At 39.7% G+C, this 20694-nt stretch overlaps 1 protein-coding gene across 1 annotated transcript in view; it reads left to right on the forward strand.

The window, feature by feature from the left end:
- The first annotated feature begins 16801 nt into the window (after positions 1-16801).
- GLCCI1 (glucocorticoid induced 1) overlaps positions 16802-20694 on the forward strand; it is a 51445-nt gene continuing 47552 nt past the window's right edge. The window contains exon 1 of the mRNA XM_014940306.1: positions 16802-16962. Within this exon, the coding sequence (XP_014795792.1) occupies positions 16942-16962 (21 nt within the window). The 5' untranslated portion in view covers positions 16802-16941. The remainder of the gene's footprint in view (positions 16963-20694) is intronic.

The raw sequence follows: 20694 nt of genomic DNA on the forward strand, positions 1-20694 counted from the left end.
GGAATACGGTTGCGTGCCACAGGGCAGGATTTTGTCTTTGTTTCCCTGCTTGTTCTCAGCCTTTTATGGTTTATTACGTATGGATAGTAAAAAAAAAAAGCTGTTTGTAGCCTGTACGGTGGTGGTTGTGTAGAGAAAATTGAATTGCTGGATTGGAGGCTGCTGCAGTAATAATGGAGGACTTGCGGGGGGGAAATATATATAAAAATGTTGTGTTTTCAAACCTGGATGGTCTTGCTGCAGCTTGTTAAACATCGTGCTGCTCGGGCTATTTATAGTTGTCAGTGAGCAAGTCTTGGGGAAGCGACTTGATTAAGTTGAGGGGTTGGTTGTTTTTTTTGTTGTGGGGGTTTTTTTTTTGTTTTTTTGGGGGTCAGGTTTTTCCAAACCGTTTCCCAGCGCTGTGAAACGCCAGCTTAGGCTGGAGGTATAATCCTGTTGTTTTTCTGGCCGGTGCAGGAGAAGTGTTTGTCTTTGGCTCCGCAGTCTGACCGAGGCTGTTGCACAGATTCGTTCCTACCAGATCCTGCTTCTGATGCTGAGGGGTAGAAGTTCTTCCTCCCAGGTGCAGATTCCTTGAATTTGCTATCCTGCTGTGGATGTGTTAGTGATTTGCCAGAGGTTCTTTTTAATAAAGGAGATTTCTGTGGAAACACTCCAGCCTTGAGCCTCCCCAGGCCAGAGGAACCACCAAGTCAGGTGTTGGCATCACTCACTGCATGAATGGGGGCAGCGTCCTCTGCTCCTTCCCCCATCATCATCATCATCTTCATCATCGCCTCTTCTCGCCCTTCTTTCCAGAATGCCCTAAATGTTTTTGTTCTGTAGCAGAAACCCTGTGTGTTTAGAATGGAAACTTTTAAGAATCTGATGATGTTTTCTTTAAGCAGGTCTGGGGGTTTGAAGTTTTTTTGGAAACTATCAGTGCCAGCGTCTGTATTTGGGTAGTAATTGATAGCGAATGGATGAGAAATCATGGATGCTATGTTCTAAAAAAGGAAATAAGAGGGGATAAAACTTATGATATTGTAGGATAAACCTGCAGTGTGTGAGTCTGCTCCTCTCCTCTCATATTAAACATGCTTATCCCTTTCTAAAAGATATGTTTTCATGGCCCATGTTCATGTTTTGGAGAGTTGGCAATGTAAAAAGTGCCTGGCTGAGTGTAAGGCCACATGGTTCTCCTAGAGGGGACGTCTCTGATGCATCTCTGATCACACAAATGTAAGGTCGAGGGGATCTGAAGCAGCCTGGTTTATGACAAAGGACATTTCAATAATAATGTAAAAAAAAATAATCCTTTCAGCTGGTCAAACAGAACAGATGAGTTGTTTATGAGCACTTATACTTTACAGGAAAAAAGCAAGTTGTTTTCTTTCTTGCCTTACCTGGATAAAATCAGTAGTTTCTGTTATTATGTAAAGTAGCTTGTATAAATACAAGAGAGTGGGTTTCCTGTTTAGTTCTTTTTTTTTCTCACATGGTATGCAATGTTTTGTATACAAGGAGGGTGGAAATGACTTCTAAATGATTCAAGCTCAATATTGCTTTCATCAAATGCTTTGATTTGTTCAGTGTTAACTCTGGTGGTACCACAACATTCTGCTTCGTATTTTTCTGACTTGTCACTTGCATAGTTTCTAATATAAACTTTTTTCCATATTAAATTTTGGAGGCAAAGGTTAATTTTAAGGACATATGAAAAACATTGTCATCAATGTGGCTGTTAAGGGTTCCCAATATCTTTTTACTTCCCAAAATAACTCCTGAAGCGTTGCCAATGTTACTGAGAGAAAGGAATTAAAAAAGATGCAAAACAACTGCATAACCCTGTTCTGAGTAATAAGTGTGTGTGTCTCTGTTACGCTGGCAGATGAAAGGCTGGTGGAGTGAGGAGGGGAGCAAGACAGACAATATTGCTGATCTTTGGACTTGTAAGGGATATCAGTATTTAAAAAAGCCAAATTCAGACTTCAAAAGGCAGAACTATTTTAATATCCTGGATTCAGGCCATCCAATATTTTGGCATCACAAGTATTTATACCAGAGATCAAGAAGATCTTGCCTTTATTTCTAACAAATGTAGGTAAGGAAGTAATTTTTGTGACGTTTCCTATTTCCTGATGCCTGAATAACAGCAGTTATTCCCATAATTGTATGGCCCAAACAGTTTTGCTCCAGCTTCGTCCCTCTCTCTTCCCAAAATAGCTTTCATTGGAATATAATATGGTGAAGCAAAAGACACTGGCTAAATTTGAACCAGTTGTCTTAAACTCAGAGGCTTTTTAGTTACATGTTGTAACACCACTTTAAATGAGACTAGTATATTAAGATGGCCTTAATAAATATCTTTCACAGGACAAATTAATTGAGCTTCTTCCAGGTGTTAAAACAACTGCAGGAAAGAAAAATAGAAAGGTGTTTCTCCCTTGAACATGAATATTGTACCAAGGCATTAGCTATAAAGGAAGTAACCCCTGCCCCATGGAAAAAAGAACTTATAAAGTGTATGTATATGTCTGTTTTAAATCACTCCCTGACCTTTAATTCTTATTAGTTGGACATAGGCAAGTATTAGCACGTTACATGTGGCTGAACTGAAGTTATTTCCCAACATCCATGCAATGTAAACCAGTGGCAAATACTGCCATTTCTTCTCTGAAATTCATGGTTCATTTGTTTTTCTCCTTTTCCTTCTCGTGCTGGTGGGGTGAACGGAGGTTCTTCAGCTGTGTCTTAAAATGCAGGGAGGGTAAGTCAAGGGGAATTTATCTTAGAATCTTACAAAAAAGTCAGCATTTGCCAAGTATAGACTGGCACGTAATGAGTTGTTAAGCTTTGCTATATTGGTAAAATTCACAGTGGAAAGCTAGTTATTTTTGAAATGAGGTTTATGCCACTATTCTAGATATCATCATGAAAAAAAAAAGTGACTGATACAGTAATTCTGCAATTTCAGTTCAGCCTAGACTTGAAATCAAAATAACTCCTGAAGCGTTGCCAATGTTACTGAGAGAAAGGAATTAAAAAAGATGCAAAACAACTGCATAACCCTGTTCTGAGTAATAAGTGTGTGTGTCTCTGTTACGCTGGCAGATGAAAGGCTGGTGGAGTGAGGAGGGGAGCAAGACAGACAATATTGCTGATCTTTGGACTTGTAAGGGATATCAGTATTTAAAAAAGCCAAATTCAGACTTCAAAAGGCAGAACTATTTTAATATCCTGGATTCAGGCCATCCAATATTTTGGCATCACAAGTATTTATACCAGAGATCAAGAAGATCTTGCCTTTATTTCTAACAAATGTAGGTAAGGAAGTAATTTTTGTGACGTTTCCTATTTCCTGATGCCTGAATAACAGCAGTTATTCCCATAATTGTATGGCCCAAACAGTTTTGCTCCAGCTTCGTCCCTCTCTCTTCCCAAAATAGCTTTCATTGGAATATAATATGGTGAAGCAAAAGACACTGGCTAAATTTGAACCAGTTGTCTTAAACTCAGAGGCTTTTTAGTTACATGTTGTAACACCACTTTAAATGAGACTAGTATATTAAGATGGCCTTAATAAATATCTTTCACAGGACAAATTAATTGAGCTTCTTCCAGGTGTTAAAACAACTGCAGGAAAGAAAAATAGAAAGGTGTTTCTCCCTTGAACATGAATATTGTACCAAGGCATTAGCTATAAAGGAAGTAACCCCTGCCCCATGGAAAAAAGAACTTATAAAGTGTATGTATATGTCTGTTTTAAATCACTCCCTGACCTTTAATTCTTATTAGTTGGACATAGGCAAGTATTAGCACGTTACATGTGGCTGAACTGAAGTTATTTCCCAACATCCATGCAATGTAAACCAGTGGCAAATACTGCCATTTCTTCTCTGAAATTCATGGTTCATTTGTTTTTCTCCTTTTCCTTCTCGTGCTGGTGGGGTGAACGGAGGTTCTTCAGCTGTGTCTTAAAATGCAGGGAGGGTAAGTCAAGGGGAATTTATCTTAGAATCTTACAAAAAAGTCAGCATTTGCCAAGTATAGACTGGCACGTAATGAGTTGTTAAGCTTTGCTATATTGGTAAAATTCACAGTGGAAAGCTAGTTATTTTTGAAATGAGGTTTATGCCACTATTCTAGATATCATCATGAAAAAAAAAAGTGACTGATACAGTAATTCTGAAATTTCAGTTCAGCCTAGACTTGAAATCAATGTAACAATGCAAAACCTATTGGAAATAAAGTATATGCTCCTCAGTGTTTCAGTTTCAGTGAATATTTGAAATACTTTTTTTTTTTTTATGGGACTTCACCAGTTGAGTATTTATCTTCATCTGAAGAAGGTTATGGGTTGTTGTTTTTTTCCCCACAATGAAAAATGAAAGTTGCTGTTTCAATCAGTTGGCAGTATCTTCAGTAAAGCATTGCCAATGCTTGACACAACAGTTTGTTCTCCATGGATTTCGCATATGTTCAAGAAAATTTGTTAATATAGTAAGATTTAGACATTGAGTAGCATTTTTTTGAAAAATATCTTTTATTGATGAAAAAAGGACCCTGTAGTAAAGATACAAAGTGGAAAATTTTACTCAAGACGTGAGATAGGTGATGATGATTACCACACTTACCTTGCTTTAATGTTAATATTTAAATGCATTGGGTTCTTTCAGCACTGCCTTCATTGTAAACTTGTAGTGCTTAAAAAATGGCTTAAGGCGTTTTCAGGCAATTAAAATAATATTTACATCTCATCGTTAGAAGGGATACATCCACAGCAGCTTGTCAGCCTGAGATTATCCCCTTTTCCTTCATGTCACCGTTTTTAAGGTGTGGGCAAATGCAAAACAAAGAGAATCAGAGATTAGAGTGAAGGAAAATGGGTGCTTGATAACACACACTAAAAATGTAAGAATTAGATTTACTTCTCCCAAATTCAGTTATGCTTTTAATCTTTCCCTGAGAAACTCTGTTCATTTCTCTTCTGCACCTTTCCTGCTCCTTTGGTATCTGCACCACTTCTTACTATCTGCTGCTGCTGTGTCCTACCAAACGATTGACCATGGCCCTGTTAAAACCAGATCAGCTTTCTCCAGTGGGGGAAAATCACCCCAGAAGGTGTGGGTGTCTTCACTCAAGCCATAGCTGTTTTCTGCACAGACAGTTTGTAAATAGGATTAACTGAACCAGTTGGCATTGGGGCACTGGAAGATGGTTTTGATGGAAAGTTCTCATTTTTCGTAGTAGTAGATCTCTTAATTAGCTTTTCATATTAGATATGGCTGCTTTGGAGACAATATATGCTTTCCAGTAGGTCATAAAATGTTATAAGCTTGGGTTTTGAATCCTTAATGGAAGATACTGTGCTGGGTAGATCTTGTTATTTCGTGATGCATATGCCCCGCCAACAAATGCTGGTGTTCATAAGGAGTAGCTATTTGCAATGGATATTATTCTCCCAATCAAACACAAATGAGTGATTAACAGCGCTGTTTCTTACGTACCACTTGTTTTGCACGACCTGAAACTAGTTTTACCCAAGCTACCCATTTTATTTCCTCTTTAGGAAGAATGTGTCTTGTATTTTGCTCGTGAGAGTGGTGACTAAGAACAGTGTGATAGCAGTTCTGTCATGGTTTTTGAATAATCTAAAATCCACTGTAGACTATTTTCTTCTCCCTGTGTCTTAAAATAACGGTCTAAACTGGAATAGTAATTTAAAGTGTTTTGTTCCTTGAACAGTCAGGTGTTTGAACGAGGTTTGCTTCATCCTCCTTTCCTACCCTCTCACCACCAGGCATTAAACAAGGAGATTAGTTGTAGATGTGCTTCTGAGTCTCAGGAATTCACGCTGGTATCCAACTGGCCGGGCTGGTCACTGCGAGGTCACCGGCTGCAAACTCAAAACTCAGTTCTGTAATATTTTTTTAGGAAATCTGTCATTGGGAAATGGTTCTGTAGCAGTAACCACCGGGTGGTGAACCGATGAGATGTATGGCAAAGTGGGTGTTGCTGTGTCATGTGCCTTGTAATCTCTGGGGTTTCGGTGTGTGGTGCCTGTGCTGGAGTTCTGACACATCTAAATGACTTTTTGAAGGTTAGCTGGCTGGAAGACCTGTATAGCTACTATTTTTTTAAAAAAAAAAAGGCTTCATGGTTAGAAAAAAACCCAAACAGTTTAATGCAGGTGCTTAGGCTGCTGTACTAAAAAAATTCAAAACTAATAATTTGTTGACATCTGTCAGCATTTGGAAGGAAAATTGTGATTTTGAAATAATGTGTTCTTAGCCAGAAAACAAATTCTGGTTATTTGGTACTCGGTTAGTGGCTAATTTTGCTAATCCTAATCGGCAGAAATCAGCCCATAAATACAAAACGGACTTCTTCACAGTATGCTCTGCAGTCAGCTATTTGGGAACAGATCACCTAATTTTAGGTATAAACGCCTGGGCCTGTGGAACATATGGTTTCCGAGGACCGATGGTATGGTTGCTTTCATTAGACGAAGCACTGGATCAGGAATGTTGCTGGATAAACCTTGACAATTTTGCACGGTGTCCCCAGAACTCTGGCCACTGACACGGCGTGGACCCCTGGGTCTCTGTAGGTTTCTACCATGGTCTCACCACGGCTCCTTCTGCACATCACAGCAGGGCTCATTACCCAGTGGGACGAGAAGATGCTGATGACTGTGGAAGGTGTCGGCGTGGTGTGGTCCGTGCTCTGGAAGGGTTTGGGGAGCGTGGTTCTCACTCATGGAGTCAGCTACAGTTCAGCTCCACGTCTTGGCTCATCAACCTCTCTGGGGCCGTGGAAAGCATATGGCAAACCCCAGTGGCCTTGCAGCCTTGACTCCCTATCCAGTGTGTCATACATAATTCAAAAATCTCTCTGTTACACATGATATCTTAACTTCCCGGTGTTCAAAGGAAGGGAGGGTTGACTCGCTCACTAAAAATTAAACCCAGGTTGATGCCAAGTGCCCCGGAACAGACTTTGAACAGTGGGACTCTAAAAATATCAGCGAACTGCTGAAGAATGCAGAATGAGCCTTAGGTTTACACAGTAGCTGGGAAGCTGCCAGGTTAAAGGAGAATCTGTCTTCCCATCAGTAAATTTCAGTTAAGGTCTTCAAATTTTCATTCTTAACCGATAGCTCTGTTTGCTGAATTGTGGGAATTGATAGCGGGGTGGCCTCACACATCCTTTCTCTCGTACTCTGATTTCTCTGGTATTTCACCTTCAGTGGCTCCTTTGTTGCACCTGATACCCTGCCCTCAATAATCCTCTTTGCAGTGTTTTCTTTCCCCACAAAGAAACCATCAAAATACCTTTGAAATACTTGCTGTTCTTTTCAAGGGGAACAAGAAAAATTTCTCGTGGACAAAAGTATGATTAACTCACACGTGTTCAAAAGTAAAGTGTATTGGAGAAATGTCCATACAAGGAAATGGCCAGAGAGACACGTTCCACTCTAGGAAGTCATCCACACTGAAGAGCCAAATAACCTTTGGGCATTACTGGAGAAACAGAGGCACTTGTGCTTTCAAATCAAGTTATGCATTGAAGTGTGCAGTCCATGCATAGAATCACAGAATGGTTTGAGTTGGAAGGGCACTTAAGGATCACCTAGTGCCCCCGCCTGCCCTGGGCCGGGACACCTCCCACCAGACCAGGTTGCTCCAAGCCCCCTCCAACCTGGCCTTGAACCCCTCCAGGGATGGGGCAGCCACAGCTTCTCTGGCCAACCTGGGCCAGGCTCTCCCCACCCTCACACCAAACAAGTTCTTCCCCACATCTCAGCTCCATCTCCCCTCTTTCAGGGTCAAACCCTTCCCTCTCGTCCTGTGGCTCCCCTCCCTGATCAAGAGTCCCTCTCCAGCTTTCCTACAGCCCCTTCGGGTACTGGAAGGCCATTATAAGGTCCCCCCGGAGCCTCCTCTTCTCCAGGCTGCACAATCCCAACTCTCTCAGCCTGTCTAAATGAAATAATTTAAATTGTTTAAAATATACATTTTGTGAAACTGTTGTATACATCTATCTTAATTTCTTCCAAAGAAGGAACTAACCTACAAAGATTATTGGAGTCTCGTGATTTGATTTAGTGGTGTGTGTCACCTTTAACACAAAGTTGGAGGATGCAGGGAGATCTTTTGATTGCAAGAATTATAGTAGAAACTCAGTTTGGTCATGTTGAAGATAGGGATTATACCAAGCCTAGCAGCTCAAAATCTGGGAGAAGCAGAAGAAATGGGTGTGCTGGCACTGTACCTGCAATAAATGTTAGATGTGTTCTACAGCCAGGCCTTTTTTTAATCAAAAAAGCAAACCAACAAATTCTACATAGAGATCTGTTCTAAAATTCATAAATCTGGAGTAAAGTTTCAGTTTTCGGAAAGAAATTGTTTGAAAATACGGCCAAACAAGGTTTCTCTGACTTGAATATGGCAAGAATCTGTTTTAATGAAAAATATTAACACTAATGGAATCTTTCAAACATCAGAAAAACTCAAGCATGTGATCTGATTGCACGGACACTTATCCCAAAAAGGGATAGGAATAAGCGGTGAGCCTGCAAGAAACAGCAGGAAGCCCCGAGAAAAGGATGTCACATTATCAATCAAAAAAGTGAATTTTAGCAGAGTGTTGTTAAAACCCAAACAGACTTGGACTTGGTGTGCTTTGAGACACACAATAGAAACATGCAAATAGAAAAATAAGGAAAAAGTAGTTGCAGCCATCAGGTACCAAGAAAAAAGAGGTTAAGGATGATTTGAGATTGATGGATGTGCTGGAAGGGATGGTTTCAAAATCAACTCCAAGGAATAGCAGCAAAAATCTCAGAGGAAGTAGCACAGATATTTATTCAGTGCTTTGTGTCTACCAGGACAAAGTACAAATAATCAACTTTCAGTAAGGACAGTGATTTTTAACCCAGATAGATACAAAACCCAAAATTTTAAGGGAGAGGCTAATTTGGAGGAATTACCAAGACTGATAAATACAGATTCAAATCAACTTTCAGTAAGGACAGTGGTTTTTAACCCAGGTAGATACAAAACCCAAAGTTTTAAGGGAGAGGTTAATTTGGAATTAGGAATTACCAAGACTGATAAATACAGATTCCAGATTTGAATGAAGTCAATTCAGCGATCTCTGTTGCAGGATTCTAGAAAAGCCCACTCAGAAATTCACTCTTACCTTCAACTAAGGGAATATTCTGAATTGGAGGTGACACCGTTTGAGGATAAATACCTGAGTATAGCAGAGACGATGCTGATGTTTTTAAAATGTGAAAAATTTTGAGCCCAGTCCTAAAATGTAGAGATCTGTCGATCCAACTTCAGCTGGAGGTGAAACTTCAGAAGAAATTCTCAGGGGTGGTGGAAAGCAGCAAGAAACAAAGTGCCGAATGAGCTTTCCAAATTGTGTCATGCTAACCCGGTGGTTTTGATAAGAGAACTGATTTTCTAGACGGGAAGTAGATCTTATCTGCTTAGGCAAATTTTAAAATTAGAGTGATGAAACCGTTGATGAAGTTTGAGAGGTTTAATTAGTACGCAGGGAGATTATGCAACAAGAGTTGAAGGACCTTGGGAATTGGAATAGTAATTTCTGAAAGTGAGATTTAAAAGTGAAAAATGGAGGTTTATGTATGTGAGGTTGTACTTGAGCAGCGTATCTTCTCCTCTGAGTGGGAACGTGTGATTTGGAAATGCTGGAGGGTGGAGTTGGATGATGGTGGATTCTCTAAATTGCCAACATAGAGCAACCAAAAACATACTGGACATAGGTCAGGAGACACCGGGTGGGACACTGCATGGGGTTTTGGTGCTCTGCAGTTTAAGAATGGTAAAATCCAACTGGAGTAGATTCAAAAGAAGGACTACTACATTAGGAGTTTAAAAATTCTACTCTGGATAAAAAAATAAATTGCTTTCTCTGAATCCAAGTGAGCAGGGAAAGGGATGTGAGGTGGGAAGGAAGAACTGGAAGTTGGTGCTGGGACAGGATGGGTGTGCTGGTTTGACAATGTCATTGCTTATGTGAAAAACTGTCAGAAAGCCTGAAACCATCACCAAAAAAAATAAAAAAAAATCTGCCTGGAACATTTTTCCAGTTGGAATTGCAGGGCAAAATACCAGGTGCTGCAAATTGAGTTTGTAATCTGTTTTTAAGTGATTATATGTATTTCGTCAGTGATATGCGAGAACTGGGCTCCTGATTTAAGAACTTGTTTCTAGTCCTTAGTTTCTATGACTTCACTGGTAATGAAAAGATAATGTATTTAATCAGCAACGTTGGGCAGCTCGATTTAAGCAATCAGTTTTAATCTGGTTTAATGTTTCTATTTTTCAGTCTTTTTTTTTTCTGAAAAAAAAATAGTATTCTTGTTTAGTATAATCAGTTTTAGCTAGAAGAATGCTTTCTCTTGCTGATCATCGGTGATCATTATGATGGCATTGTTAGAGCCTACCGTGCATTGATTACAGCTCTTTGTCTGTTTGATTGTGAAAACGGTGAATCACACCTTCTGATTTTTTTAAGGTTTTTTTATTCACAATTATGTCCACCTGCATTTTGATGGAAAGTGGAATTATGTGTAGAAACTGCTCACTTTGCTACAACATTTTGTTAAATTATAAGTATTATCTTTGTAACAAAAACCAATCCTTTCAGAGTCATCAGGTTTATTCGACAAAGGTGGTATTATCTTTAGTTACTGAATTAATTGCACATGTTTATAATTTCCTTCAAGATTTTAATTATTAATGCTCTGGAAGAAAAAAAGCTTTAGTGCTTTTTTTTCCCCCAGTTCATTTCTCAATATTGGATAAATTTATCATTCAACAGATCTAAATTAATGAACGTTAAATGAAGAAAACTCTCTGTACCTGCAGAAGTGCACAGCAGTTAATGGTTAGTTGTGTCTTTCAATGTGCTCTTTTTCCTACGTACTTAGTTGCTGATCTCCCATCAATTTTGTTTTAACTTTTTAAAGTAAGAACATTTTTGAGATACTTTATTAAAAGTTGCTAAGTTTAGGTATTTGGACCGTGCTTAAGTTTGAAGTGATAACCTGGCAAAGAAAAATAGGTTCTAAAAATGTGAAATACATAAAAATCTGAAAGGTTTGGAACTAACGTTTTACCTCCCTTGTGTTGTGTTGGAGTGTGAGTGTGTAGGTTACAGCTGTTGAACAAAGCAGGCTTTTGTGATATTAAATGCTTAGTCTTTTGTATACAGGTCCTATACACGCCAGCGATAATCTTTGTGAGAAGAACAAGGTAGCTTTAGAGGGCTGAAACTTTTTTCCTTATAGTTTGTTTACTTTTCTTACTGAGACTAGAGCGCTCTTTCGATGCGTGATCTCTGAGGATAATGTTGATTTTAAACAGGGGAGTTTTGCTGTGAACGGAATCTGACTTGTGAAAGATAAGCGTAGTCAGGTTTTACTTGGCCTGTGGTTGGGTGGAATTGGGATGTGAGGCAGAGACCGTGTTTCAGTGTATGTGTGTGGGCAACCAAGGCTTTGAGAGTCAACTGTAGGTCCAGTGAAATTCGTATTCCTACAGATAATTCCTATCCCTGATCACTCTGCCTTCCTGTGCAGTTAGGGGAGTAGAGCTTTATGTCCTTGGAAAGAGTCACGTGTAAAACCTCCTTGATGGAAGGCAATGCCTTGGTCTACCTGCTGGATTCAGTGCCTAATCAGAAGCCCTCTTCCCTCTCTAGGTGGCCTAGTCATGGCTATAAAAGAGAACTCGGGGTGGATTCCCAAAGACCTGAAGGTCTTTGTCTACAATTTTCCTTTGAAAGAACAAACTGATTTGGTTTGGTTTTTTTTCCCCAGTATAACCTACCTCTTGGATTGATAGACTTGTGCTGTTTCATGCAGTTTAATTTGAATTCTCGTAAGCCTTGTCAAGGAGAAAACTAAATTTGCCCTGACTACCAAACTGCAATGACTGGTTCTCCCTTTTTTTTTTCTTTTTCTTTTTTTTTTTTATTTTCTTCCTCCCCTGAAGAATTTTGGATGCAGAAAGCACATCATTCATGGACCCGAATCCCTGAAAAGATCTCATGTCTCATGAAGTAGATGGCTTTGTGCTTGTTGAGCTTGGTTGTCGGGGTCTTGGTTAGATGGTAGAGCTGTTCTGTGCCTTTTTTTAGTCAATTCCATGTTACGGATAATGAGAAGAAATTAGAGTGGATTGTGTCAGTCTGTTCAGAGTAGTTACTTCAGAGTGAGATTCCTCTTCCTTTTTAGTCATTCTGTGTCTCAGTTTCTGAAACTGAAACTTGGGAATAATTTCTGAAGTTGATACAACTGAACCAAAACCAATATGGGGCACATAATGATGACGGACAGATGTTTTACAGAGCATTTTTGGAGATGCGTTAGAAGGTAACTTAAAATGACCATCTCATGTTATGTCCTCTTAGAAATAGCCTTTCGGTAGCAAAACACTTCACTGCACTTAAAATGTTTGAAAAAGCTAGTATTATGTTTTGTTTTAAGCTATTTAAAGAGGTTAAGCTGTTGAATTTGAAATTGTAGAAGGAGGACTGCAATGACTTCATATTTTTTCCGTTAAATTATGTATTAGGGTGTTTTATTTTTTAAGTTGCTATTTAAAATCCTATTTTGGGGGTTTTTTTTGTATGAACAGTACATGGCAAACAGTATTCTCTTTGTTGTTCCGCACCACCCTGAACTGTTAATGCAGTCATTCAGCCAGTTTGCAGACTGGGCCAGAAACAAGTGTCAGTCACTGGCAACTGGGAAATGTCTTTTGAGCCAGCAGATCTGTCCTGTGGAGTGAGACTTCTAGGGACCCCAAATCCCTTGTTAATCCTTTTCTTGAGAGATTTTGGCACCAGTTACAAGAGAAAAGCCTTCTTGAGAATGAAGATTGAAATAATTTTATTTTTTTTTGAGTGGCCTCTCAATCCCCATTATTCAGTCTTTTTCGTCGCAATGTCACAGAGACAGATTCTGCAAATAAACATGCAGGGGTTTGTCCGTCTACCTACATAATTGGAGCAGGAAAGACCAATCAGGTATTTATTCAGGAATGAGCACAGTATCATTATATACTCACTTAAAAAAAACCAACAAAACAAACAAACAGAAAGGCAAAAAACCCCTTGACCAGACTCTTCAGAGAACATTCCTCCTTGTAGGACTCAAGGAATCATTGTCCAAAGCACGCAAGAGCAGAGGTTTCCCATTTTCATCCTTGTAGAAGGCGTAACTAAAAAGGGGACTTTCGACTTAAACACATGTTGGGGAGCCCTCAGCAGCCACTGCTGTGATGACCATGACCCAAGTGTTGGGCTGTCATTCTTAGTAGTCGCTGTGGGTCACCATTCCTCAATATTGAGCTTTCCATCTCTGGTTCCCAATTTCCCATGCTGCGTTCCCACGTACTTCGGTATTTAAGAGACATTCACAGAGGCACTTCTGAGCCATTGGGTTTGTAGACTGTTTACATTTGTTGTCATCTCTATGAGGAACACCGTAGAAATACCTGATACTCCTTTGTAGCGCGATACCTTGTCTCTGCACCTCCTTCAAGCCAAACTACATGACTGAGTTTGGGGCTCTTGAAAAGAATCTTAAACAGACAAGGATATCCATCAAAGTGAGTCCTTCCAAGAGTCCTTAGTAGTTTTGGAGAAGATTATTTGGAAATTAGTATTCTTTTCCTAGGTAAAATCTGAAATTCTTTAGGAACAGATAAGATCTAAGCTTTGGGACTCGTTTCACTAGTGTCCCTGAAGGTGAACCAGAAGGTTCTGCAGCATGTCAGCAACTGAGCTGAAGAGAAACCACATCTCGTGAAACTGTTGTGGAATTCAGTACTGATAGTTCATGGTGTCATGACTTGGCTTTCTTGGGTAGTTTAATTTATAGATGAACTTTCAAGAAAAAAAAAATTGAGGTATTACTGCAAGAATGTTGTCTAGCCTTTTGGCAGGAGAGTGTCACAGTTAGAAACATAGAATCATAAAATTGTCTGGGTTGGAAGGGACCTTTAAGATCATCTAGTCCAACCATTGACCTAAAGAGGACATTAGTAACGAGATGACAATATTAATACTCCTATTTTTAGGTAGGGATGAATTTTATTTTTATTTCATGTTTTTCACTCAACTTGAAGAGGAATCTGTGTCATCTGAGAAGTTCTTAGGATAATTTTAGTCTTTTTTTAAGCTGAATATATCCACGCAAGGATGGGAGTGGAAAACTTTTGGCCAAATTTGAGCTGCATCTGCCAACTGCTGAGAGAAAGATGGGAGGAAAAGATGCTGACGGATGAGCTCTGGTGGATTTAGCAGAAGCAGTTTTTATAGTGCTAGCTGTCAATCTCCTCCTTTTGCTGCAGGTGATTTTCCTCGTTGCACGCACGGCAGAAAGCTTTATTTAAGCTAAAACGGACCCGGAGCGTGGTTTTGAGGTTGTGTGCGGGTAAGCTGCCTCTGTGCCGGGTGGGGAGGCAATCTCTTCATTTCAGAGCTGGAGCAGATGGTTTTATTTGAGCCCCGTGTCCTTTTCAAAAGAGCTGTCATGTGTTAGTCTCTTACTAAATTGCATTTTGCTGGCAGAGAAATGGAAACCTTTTTTCCGTCAGTCTAGGTGGTGTAACTAGAATTCTTTTGGCGCTCGGCGCAGCCTGCAGAACCATGATTTCATGCAGTTTATTTTAGTTAGTTCCTGCTGGGAGCTAGGATCATGCCGAATTTCACCAGCTGTAGTAGGCAGGTGGACCCTCATGCCATTTTACATAAAATCATTTATAACTAGAAATGGGTAGCAATAGCCACTGAATACATACCATTAAAACCTGTGGCATATTTTCAATAACACATGAGGTATTTTGCTTCCCTATGAGCAGATACCTTGCTTTTGTAATTTCTAGCTGATTTTTTCAGGTGACATTAATGCTTCTTAAGTGCTTCCAGAGTTGACTTGCTCGGGAGGTAGAGCTGAGCTCCTTGTGAGAGATGTCACACGTCCCTGAGAAAGAGAGAACAGAAGGGTTCTGACTTCCCACTGCCGAAAAATCCACTCACACGCTCAAACACTGTCAGATGTGGTAAAATCATGCCGTAATTTTTAGAAATTTCTGAATATGGATGAAGTTTGTCTGAATGCTGAAGTCTGTTGGCTCACCTCAGGAGCTGTCGAGGTGCTTCAGGTATCGGGTGGAAATTTTATGCCCTTCTTCATTTTTTATGCTTTAAGGATATATATCATAAAAAGGGTGAGAGCCCAAACTGTTACTGAACAGACCTCAGCCCCGTTGTTCCTCCTGGCTCTCTGGTGGTTGTTTCTGCCCCTTATATTATCCCAACCTACCTGTAATGGGGAAAACTTGGCATTAGTGACTTTTTTGGGTGGGTTTTAATTTTCTTTATGTTTAACCAGTGAATGGCCTTACTAGGTGGGTTCATACATTCGTGCCTGCCATCTCAGAATGGATGGAAGGAGTGCAGCCAGCCATGGGGCAGGGCAGGTTGAGGTAGGGCTAATTTGGTTTATGCAGTTGAGAAGTGGTGTCCTTGGTTTGTTTCCTGTGATTCAAAAAAATAGTGAAGAGTAGAATCGTAGCATGGTTTGGGTTTGAAGGGACCTTAAAGATCCTCAAATTCCACCCCCCTGCCCTGGGCAGGGACACCTCCCACCAGCCCAGGTTGCTCCAAGCCCCCTCCAACCTGGCCTTGAACCCCTCCAGGGATGGGGCAGCCACAGCTTCTCTGGGCAACCTGGGCCAGGCTTTCACCACCTTCACACCAAAGAAGTTCTTCCCCACATCTCATCTCCATCTCCCCTCTTTCAGTGTCAAACCCTTCCCCTCCTCCTATGGTTTGCCTCCCTGATCCAGAGTCCCTCCCCATCTCTCCTGGAGCCCCTTGAGGGACTGGACGGGGCTCTAAGGTCAGCCTCAGTAGGGGTGAGCAGGAGAGACGGTAGCTGTAATGCAGGGCTGAGGTTGGCTTATGTAAAGTCTAGAAAACAAGTATATGAAGTAATTTTGCCTAAAGGACAAAGCCAGATCATCCAGAGAATGTGCTGTAAAACTCCAGTGTGGGAAAGAACAATCTCATGAATCACCCTACTCTCTGCTTTCCAAATGAAATGCAGGAGAAGGTGTTCCATGCTGTTTGGGGAGGGAAGCGCCGGGAGGAGTGCGGGATGGCAGGGGCTGAGATGAGCCAGGGCCAACGCAGAAGCTGCCGTGGCCTGAGCCGTGTCGGAGGGAGACACACACTCCTGGCCTGCTAAGACCTGTGTTGGGATCTTGGAAATAATATGAAATGACGTAAACGAGAGCGAGGAGTCAGATACGCATCTTGTTAAGAACCATAATTTTTGTCATGGTTTGTGTTGTAGTATTTAGACAGTAGGCCGACTGAAAAAAACCCAACAAGTAACCCCATGCCGATACCACGTTCTATTTTCTGTTTCTATATGTCTGGCTTTCCTGAGTTGCATCATCGCCGTGTTTAAATTTGCTTGATGCCTTTTGTTGATGAAAATATATCGCATAAGTAGCCTGGTTTTTGCAGCTGTGAACACTTTAAGCGTTGTTGTTTTTTTTTTATTTTTTTGTGTAACTGTTAAGTTTTTCCCTTTTGTGTTTTTTTCCTCTGTCTGATGTTATTTGCTTTGATGTGATGGCGTTCTTTTCAGCTTGACATTTAGGCAAAGGTTTCTCATGTGTTCTTGCCATTGTGTGTCATAGCTAGCTTTTAACATTTCATATCCAACTTAGCCTGACTTTTTTGTTGATTTTGTTCTGGTTTTCTACAGTGGACAGGCCAAAATCCCAGCAAATCAGAACTTCTGGTACCATAAGGCGAACTTCTTCTTTGGACACAATAACAGGACCTTACCTCACAGGACAGTGGCCACGTGATCCCCACGTACACTACCCTTCATGTATGAAAGATAAATCTACTCAGGTAAAAAGCTGTAAAACAAGACAACAGAGATGTTTCATGTAATGGATGTCTTCCTGATAATACTTTTTATCACCTGATCTGGAATCTTAGCTCAATTCAGTTCTGAAGAAATGTGGGTTCACTTAATTTTATTATAAATATAAAACCCTAAAAATAGGGTACAGTAGCTTTGTTTTTTTTTTTTAACAGTGTTTTTTAACAATTCACTAACACGGTATGCAACAGTTAATATTTTTATGCTTTTTAGAAAACAGTTGTTAAAAATCATTTTCTGTATGTGGGCAGATCTGTTGAGGCTAAATGAGCAGATTTCAATCTCAGCCTTGTATCTGGTTTATTTTGAAGCCGCTATGTGCAAAATAGTGCTGAGTGCTATTTAAAAAAAAAAAGATTCCAGAATGGCAGTAGCTGACGAGCTAAAGGTTTTACTAAATCGTGGTAACAAATCTGTGGGTTTCAAAAAAGTGTATTTGTGTGTGTGTGCGGGGGAGGAGAGAGGTTGCTGTTGAGAAGGATTGATGGGTTCATCGCTAGAGGGGAGATCAAGACGGAGGAGGCTGGGAGTGAGCGTGTAACAGGGTCTTGAGATGTTCCCTCTGCTGCTTGCCAGCCAGAAGGACAAACACAAATGCTGTGTGGAAGAGCTGCCTTTTGAAGCCAGGCATTGGAATGAGAGCCTTTCCACCAGCTACAAAGGGAAGGGGACTGAGATTATTTATGTCCTGAGAGCCTTGTGCCACCCTTGGGTCCTCCTTGGGGCCCTGTCCTTGGCAGGAACCTCTGGCAGATAGGCTGATATGGCATTCACAGTGCTCTTTGGCTAGAAACATTCTTTCTTGCCTGATTCCTCCTCATGCTGGACCTTCTTGCCCACAAAGTTGATCACTATCAAACAGGTAAAACAATACGTAATTCTAAAAACTCCCAATTTTTAGCAAAGGAACTGCATTCTTGGGTTTTCAGGAGAATTTCAGGGTATGGAGTAAGTCATTTATGTTCTACACTAAATTGGAAACTAGAAAAAACTAACTGGTTATATTTTCAGTCTACAGGCCATGTAGGGACGGTTGCTAAATCAGTTTCCTATCTCTCGTGCCATGTTTCTGGCCCATGGATATCATGGGTGTCCTGCAAAGAAAATTCATACCTCTGTCATCCTTTTGCTTATAACGATCTTGTGCTATTAAGAATTGTTTTTAGTGGAAGCTTATGTTGTCACAATGCGTATGATGCCTTTAAATTATCAAGGGTTTTTCTGTCATGACTTGTAGGTGGGTAGGTTTTGGTTAGTTTCCACTGACTTGCAACATACTTGTCTTACAGCAAAGGCAGCAGCTCTTCGAATTGATTCTGGGTTTTAGTCTTTTCTGTAATACTGAATTTCTCAGGACAAAATAGAATATATGAAAAATTTTCCATATCTCTTCAAAATCTGCGGTAATGCAACGCAGGAAGTCCTCTGATGGGGGAAGGGTAAGCATAGAATGCTTAGAAAGGAGAAAAAGATTTGTCTCTGTGATCCTGAAATGCTGTTTAATGAATTTGGGATTTTGATGATTAAAATTGTTCAATGAAACTTTTAGAAATGGCAGTGGCACCCTTTAATAAAATGCTGTCTTCGTGCCGTACTCCTTCATTTTGAAACCAGCCAGCCAGTTTTAGCAAAAAAAAAAAGAACAAGCAGTCATCATGTTTACTGTCGTGAAAGATCTATCTAAAAAGCTCTTAATCCCGGATTTACTTCCAAGGTGCCTTCCTTTCACAATACTATGCCTTGAAAATCTTTCTGGTTTGAAACTATAATTGCCATTCAGGAGCTTTTCGGTGGCGTGCATTGTAGGTACTGTATTTCTTAGCCCCTCTCTCATAAAACATGTATCCATCTCAAACTTCCCAAATACCCTTACGAATAGAAAATTTAGAATATTTAAACATTCACAAACAAACCTTTTCACTAGTTACAGAAAAGAGAAACAAACTTGTTCTATAAATATTTGAGCTCCAAGCATTTGGCAGGAAAATTGCTTTCCTGGGGAGCTCAAGTAAGTGTTTAGGTTATTTGACCTGTTGGCTGCCACCCTTTGCTTCATTCAGAAACAAAGCTCAGGGAAGGGAAAAAAAAATAAAAAAGAAGTTTTACCTTTTCAGCATAATCAAATGTAACCGAGAGGAAAGGCAGTATCGTTGTCAGTGCAAGGTGAGGTATTATTTGGAAGGGATAAGAGCAGGGAAGTTTGATGGTTTGGATTTGTATGGATATCCTCTAACAAGGAATTACCTTATTCACATTATGCAGAAGTCAAGCATTTAGCAGTATTTAAGTTGAGCTGAAAAACATGTGTCTTGACTGTTCAGAGCTATATAAATAGTAAAATGGAACAGTCCTAGTGACTGGCACAGAAAATTCCATTTATTTTTTTTAATAAAATTTTCACTAGGGAGTGTTGTAGATGAACTCAGTCGTAAAATACTTGAGTTATGTTTTGGTTTTGTGGGGTTTTTTGTTGTTGTTTGAGATCTATATAGTTTGAAGTATATCTAATTTCAGGAACTAAGGATGAGTTCCAGGTCGTTGATAGGATGCATGCATGGCAAATTAAGTTAAATTAAAACCTCACTCTTTGCCTGAGTACCAGCACAAGTACTTCCACTGCTTCGTGTTTGTTGGCTCAGTAACAGTTTAGCTCATGGGAGTTCATATAGTTTACAGTAGCTAAAAATAATAACACTTGGTAGTTTAGCAGGTGGAAGATGGTAACAAACAAAATAAATGTAAACAAGTTAATGAAAATCAATAAATGTTTTTTTTTTATATGCGCTTGTTTCATTGGAGAATAAATTATCTCTTGTTTTACTTCTAAACTCATGAACAATGCTGTCAGTATAACTTACCTTGTCAGTGGAATAATTATTTCTCTTTCAAAGATACTTTTTGTCCTTAATTAACCATTACTTTAAAATCCAAATTTTATGCAGTTTCGTGAAGGTAGTGATTATGGCTCTTCCAAGTTTCTTAGAATTCTTGTATTTAAAAGAAAAAGAAAAAAAAGGTCAGATTCTGGTCTTGATTAGTTGAAACCTTTAATGAGTTTTATTCCAACTCCTTGTTTCCCACTTCTGTTCTTTGAACCTGTTTAGTGCTCATGAATGTTTTTTCTTTCTCTAAAATTCAACCAGGATTTTTAAAAAAGAATGCAGTAATAACTTATCATTTAAATAGAGAAAACAGAATTTTGTTTGTTTGGTTTGGTTTCTGTTGTATCTTGGAGAACAGTAACTGTAGTTCATATTTCTGTCTCTCTCTTCTCCACCTCAAGTGTTTTAACTGCAAACACTGCAGAGGAGTGAGGCTGTTATGTTTGCTTTTGGAAAAATATACTATGACACTCTGCATTGTGACATTTACACAGTTCCAGCTTTCTAAGAATTCTCTGTGTGTTTATGCTCGTGTGTGTATGTGTGCATCTGCATAAAACTAGCTGATCTTTAAGGAGCAGCAAGTTTTGGATAATTCAAGGTATGCCATTTTATTGAGTAGTGTTTAAAGTATTTCAGAAATGCAGGGAAATTTACCTTTGTAGGAAGTTATTACACATGTTGATATACTTTGTCATCCCCTTCCCAAGTTCCTCCAGTGTCCTACTTCCCTCTCTTTTTCATTAAAATTTGAACTTTTCATTAAGGCCATTTAAAACTCAGCATAGCTTCCTTCCCCATTTTTTCCATCTCTGT

This window comes from Calidris pugnax, unplaced genomic scaffold (genome assembly GCF_001431845.1).
Source record: "Calidris pugnax isolate Ruff unplaced genomic scaffold, ASM143184v1 scaffold76, whole genome shotgun sequence".
Classification (NCBI taxonomy): Eukaryota; Metazoa; Chordata; class Aves; order Charadriiformes; family Scolopacidae; genus Calidris; species Calidris pugnax.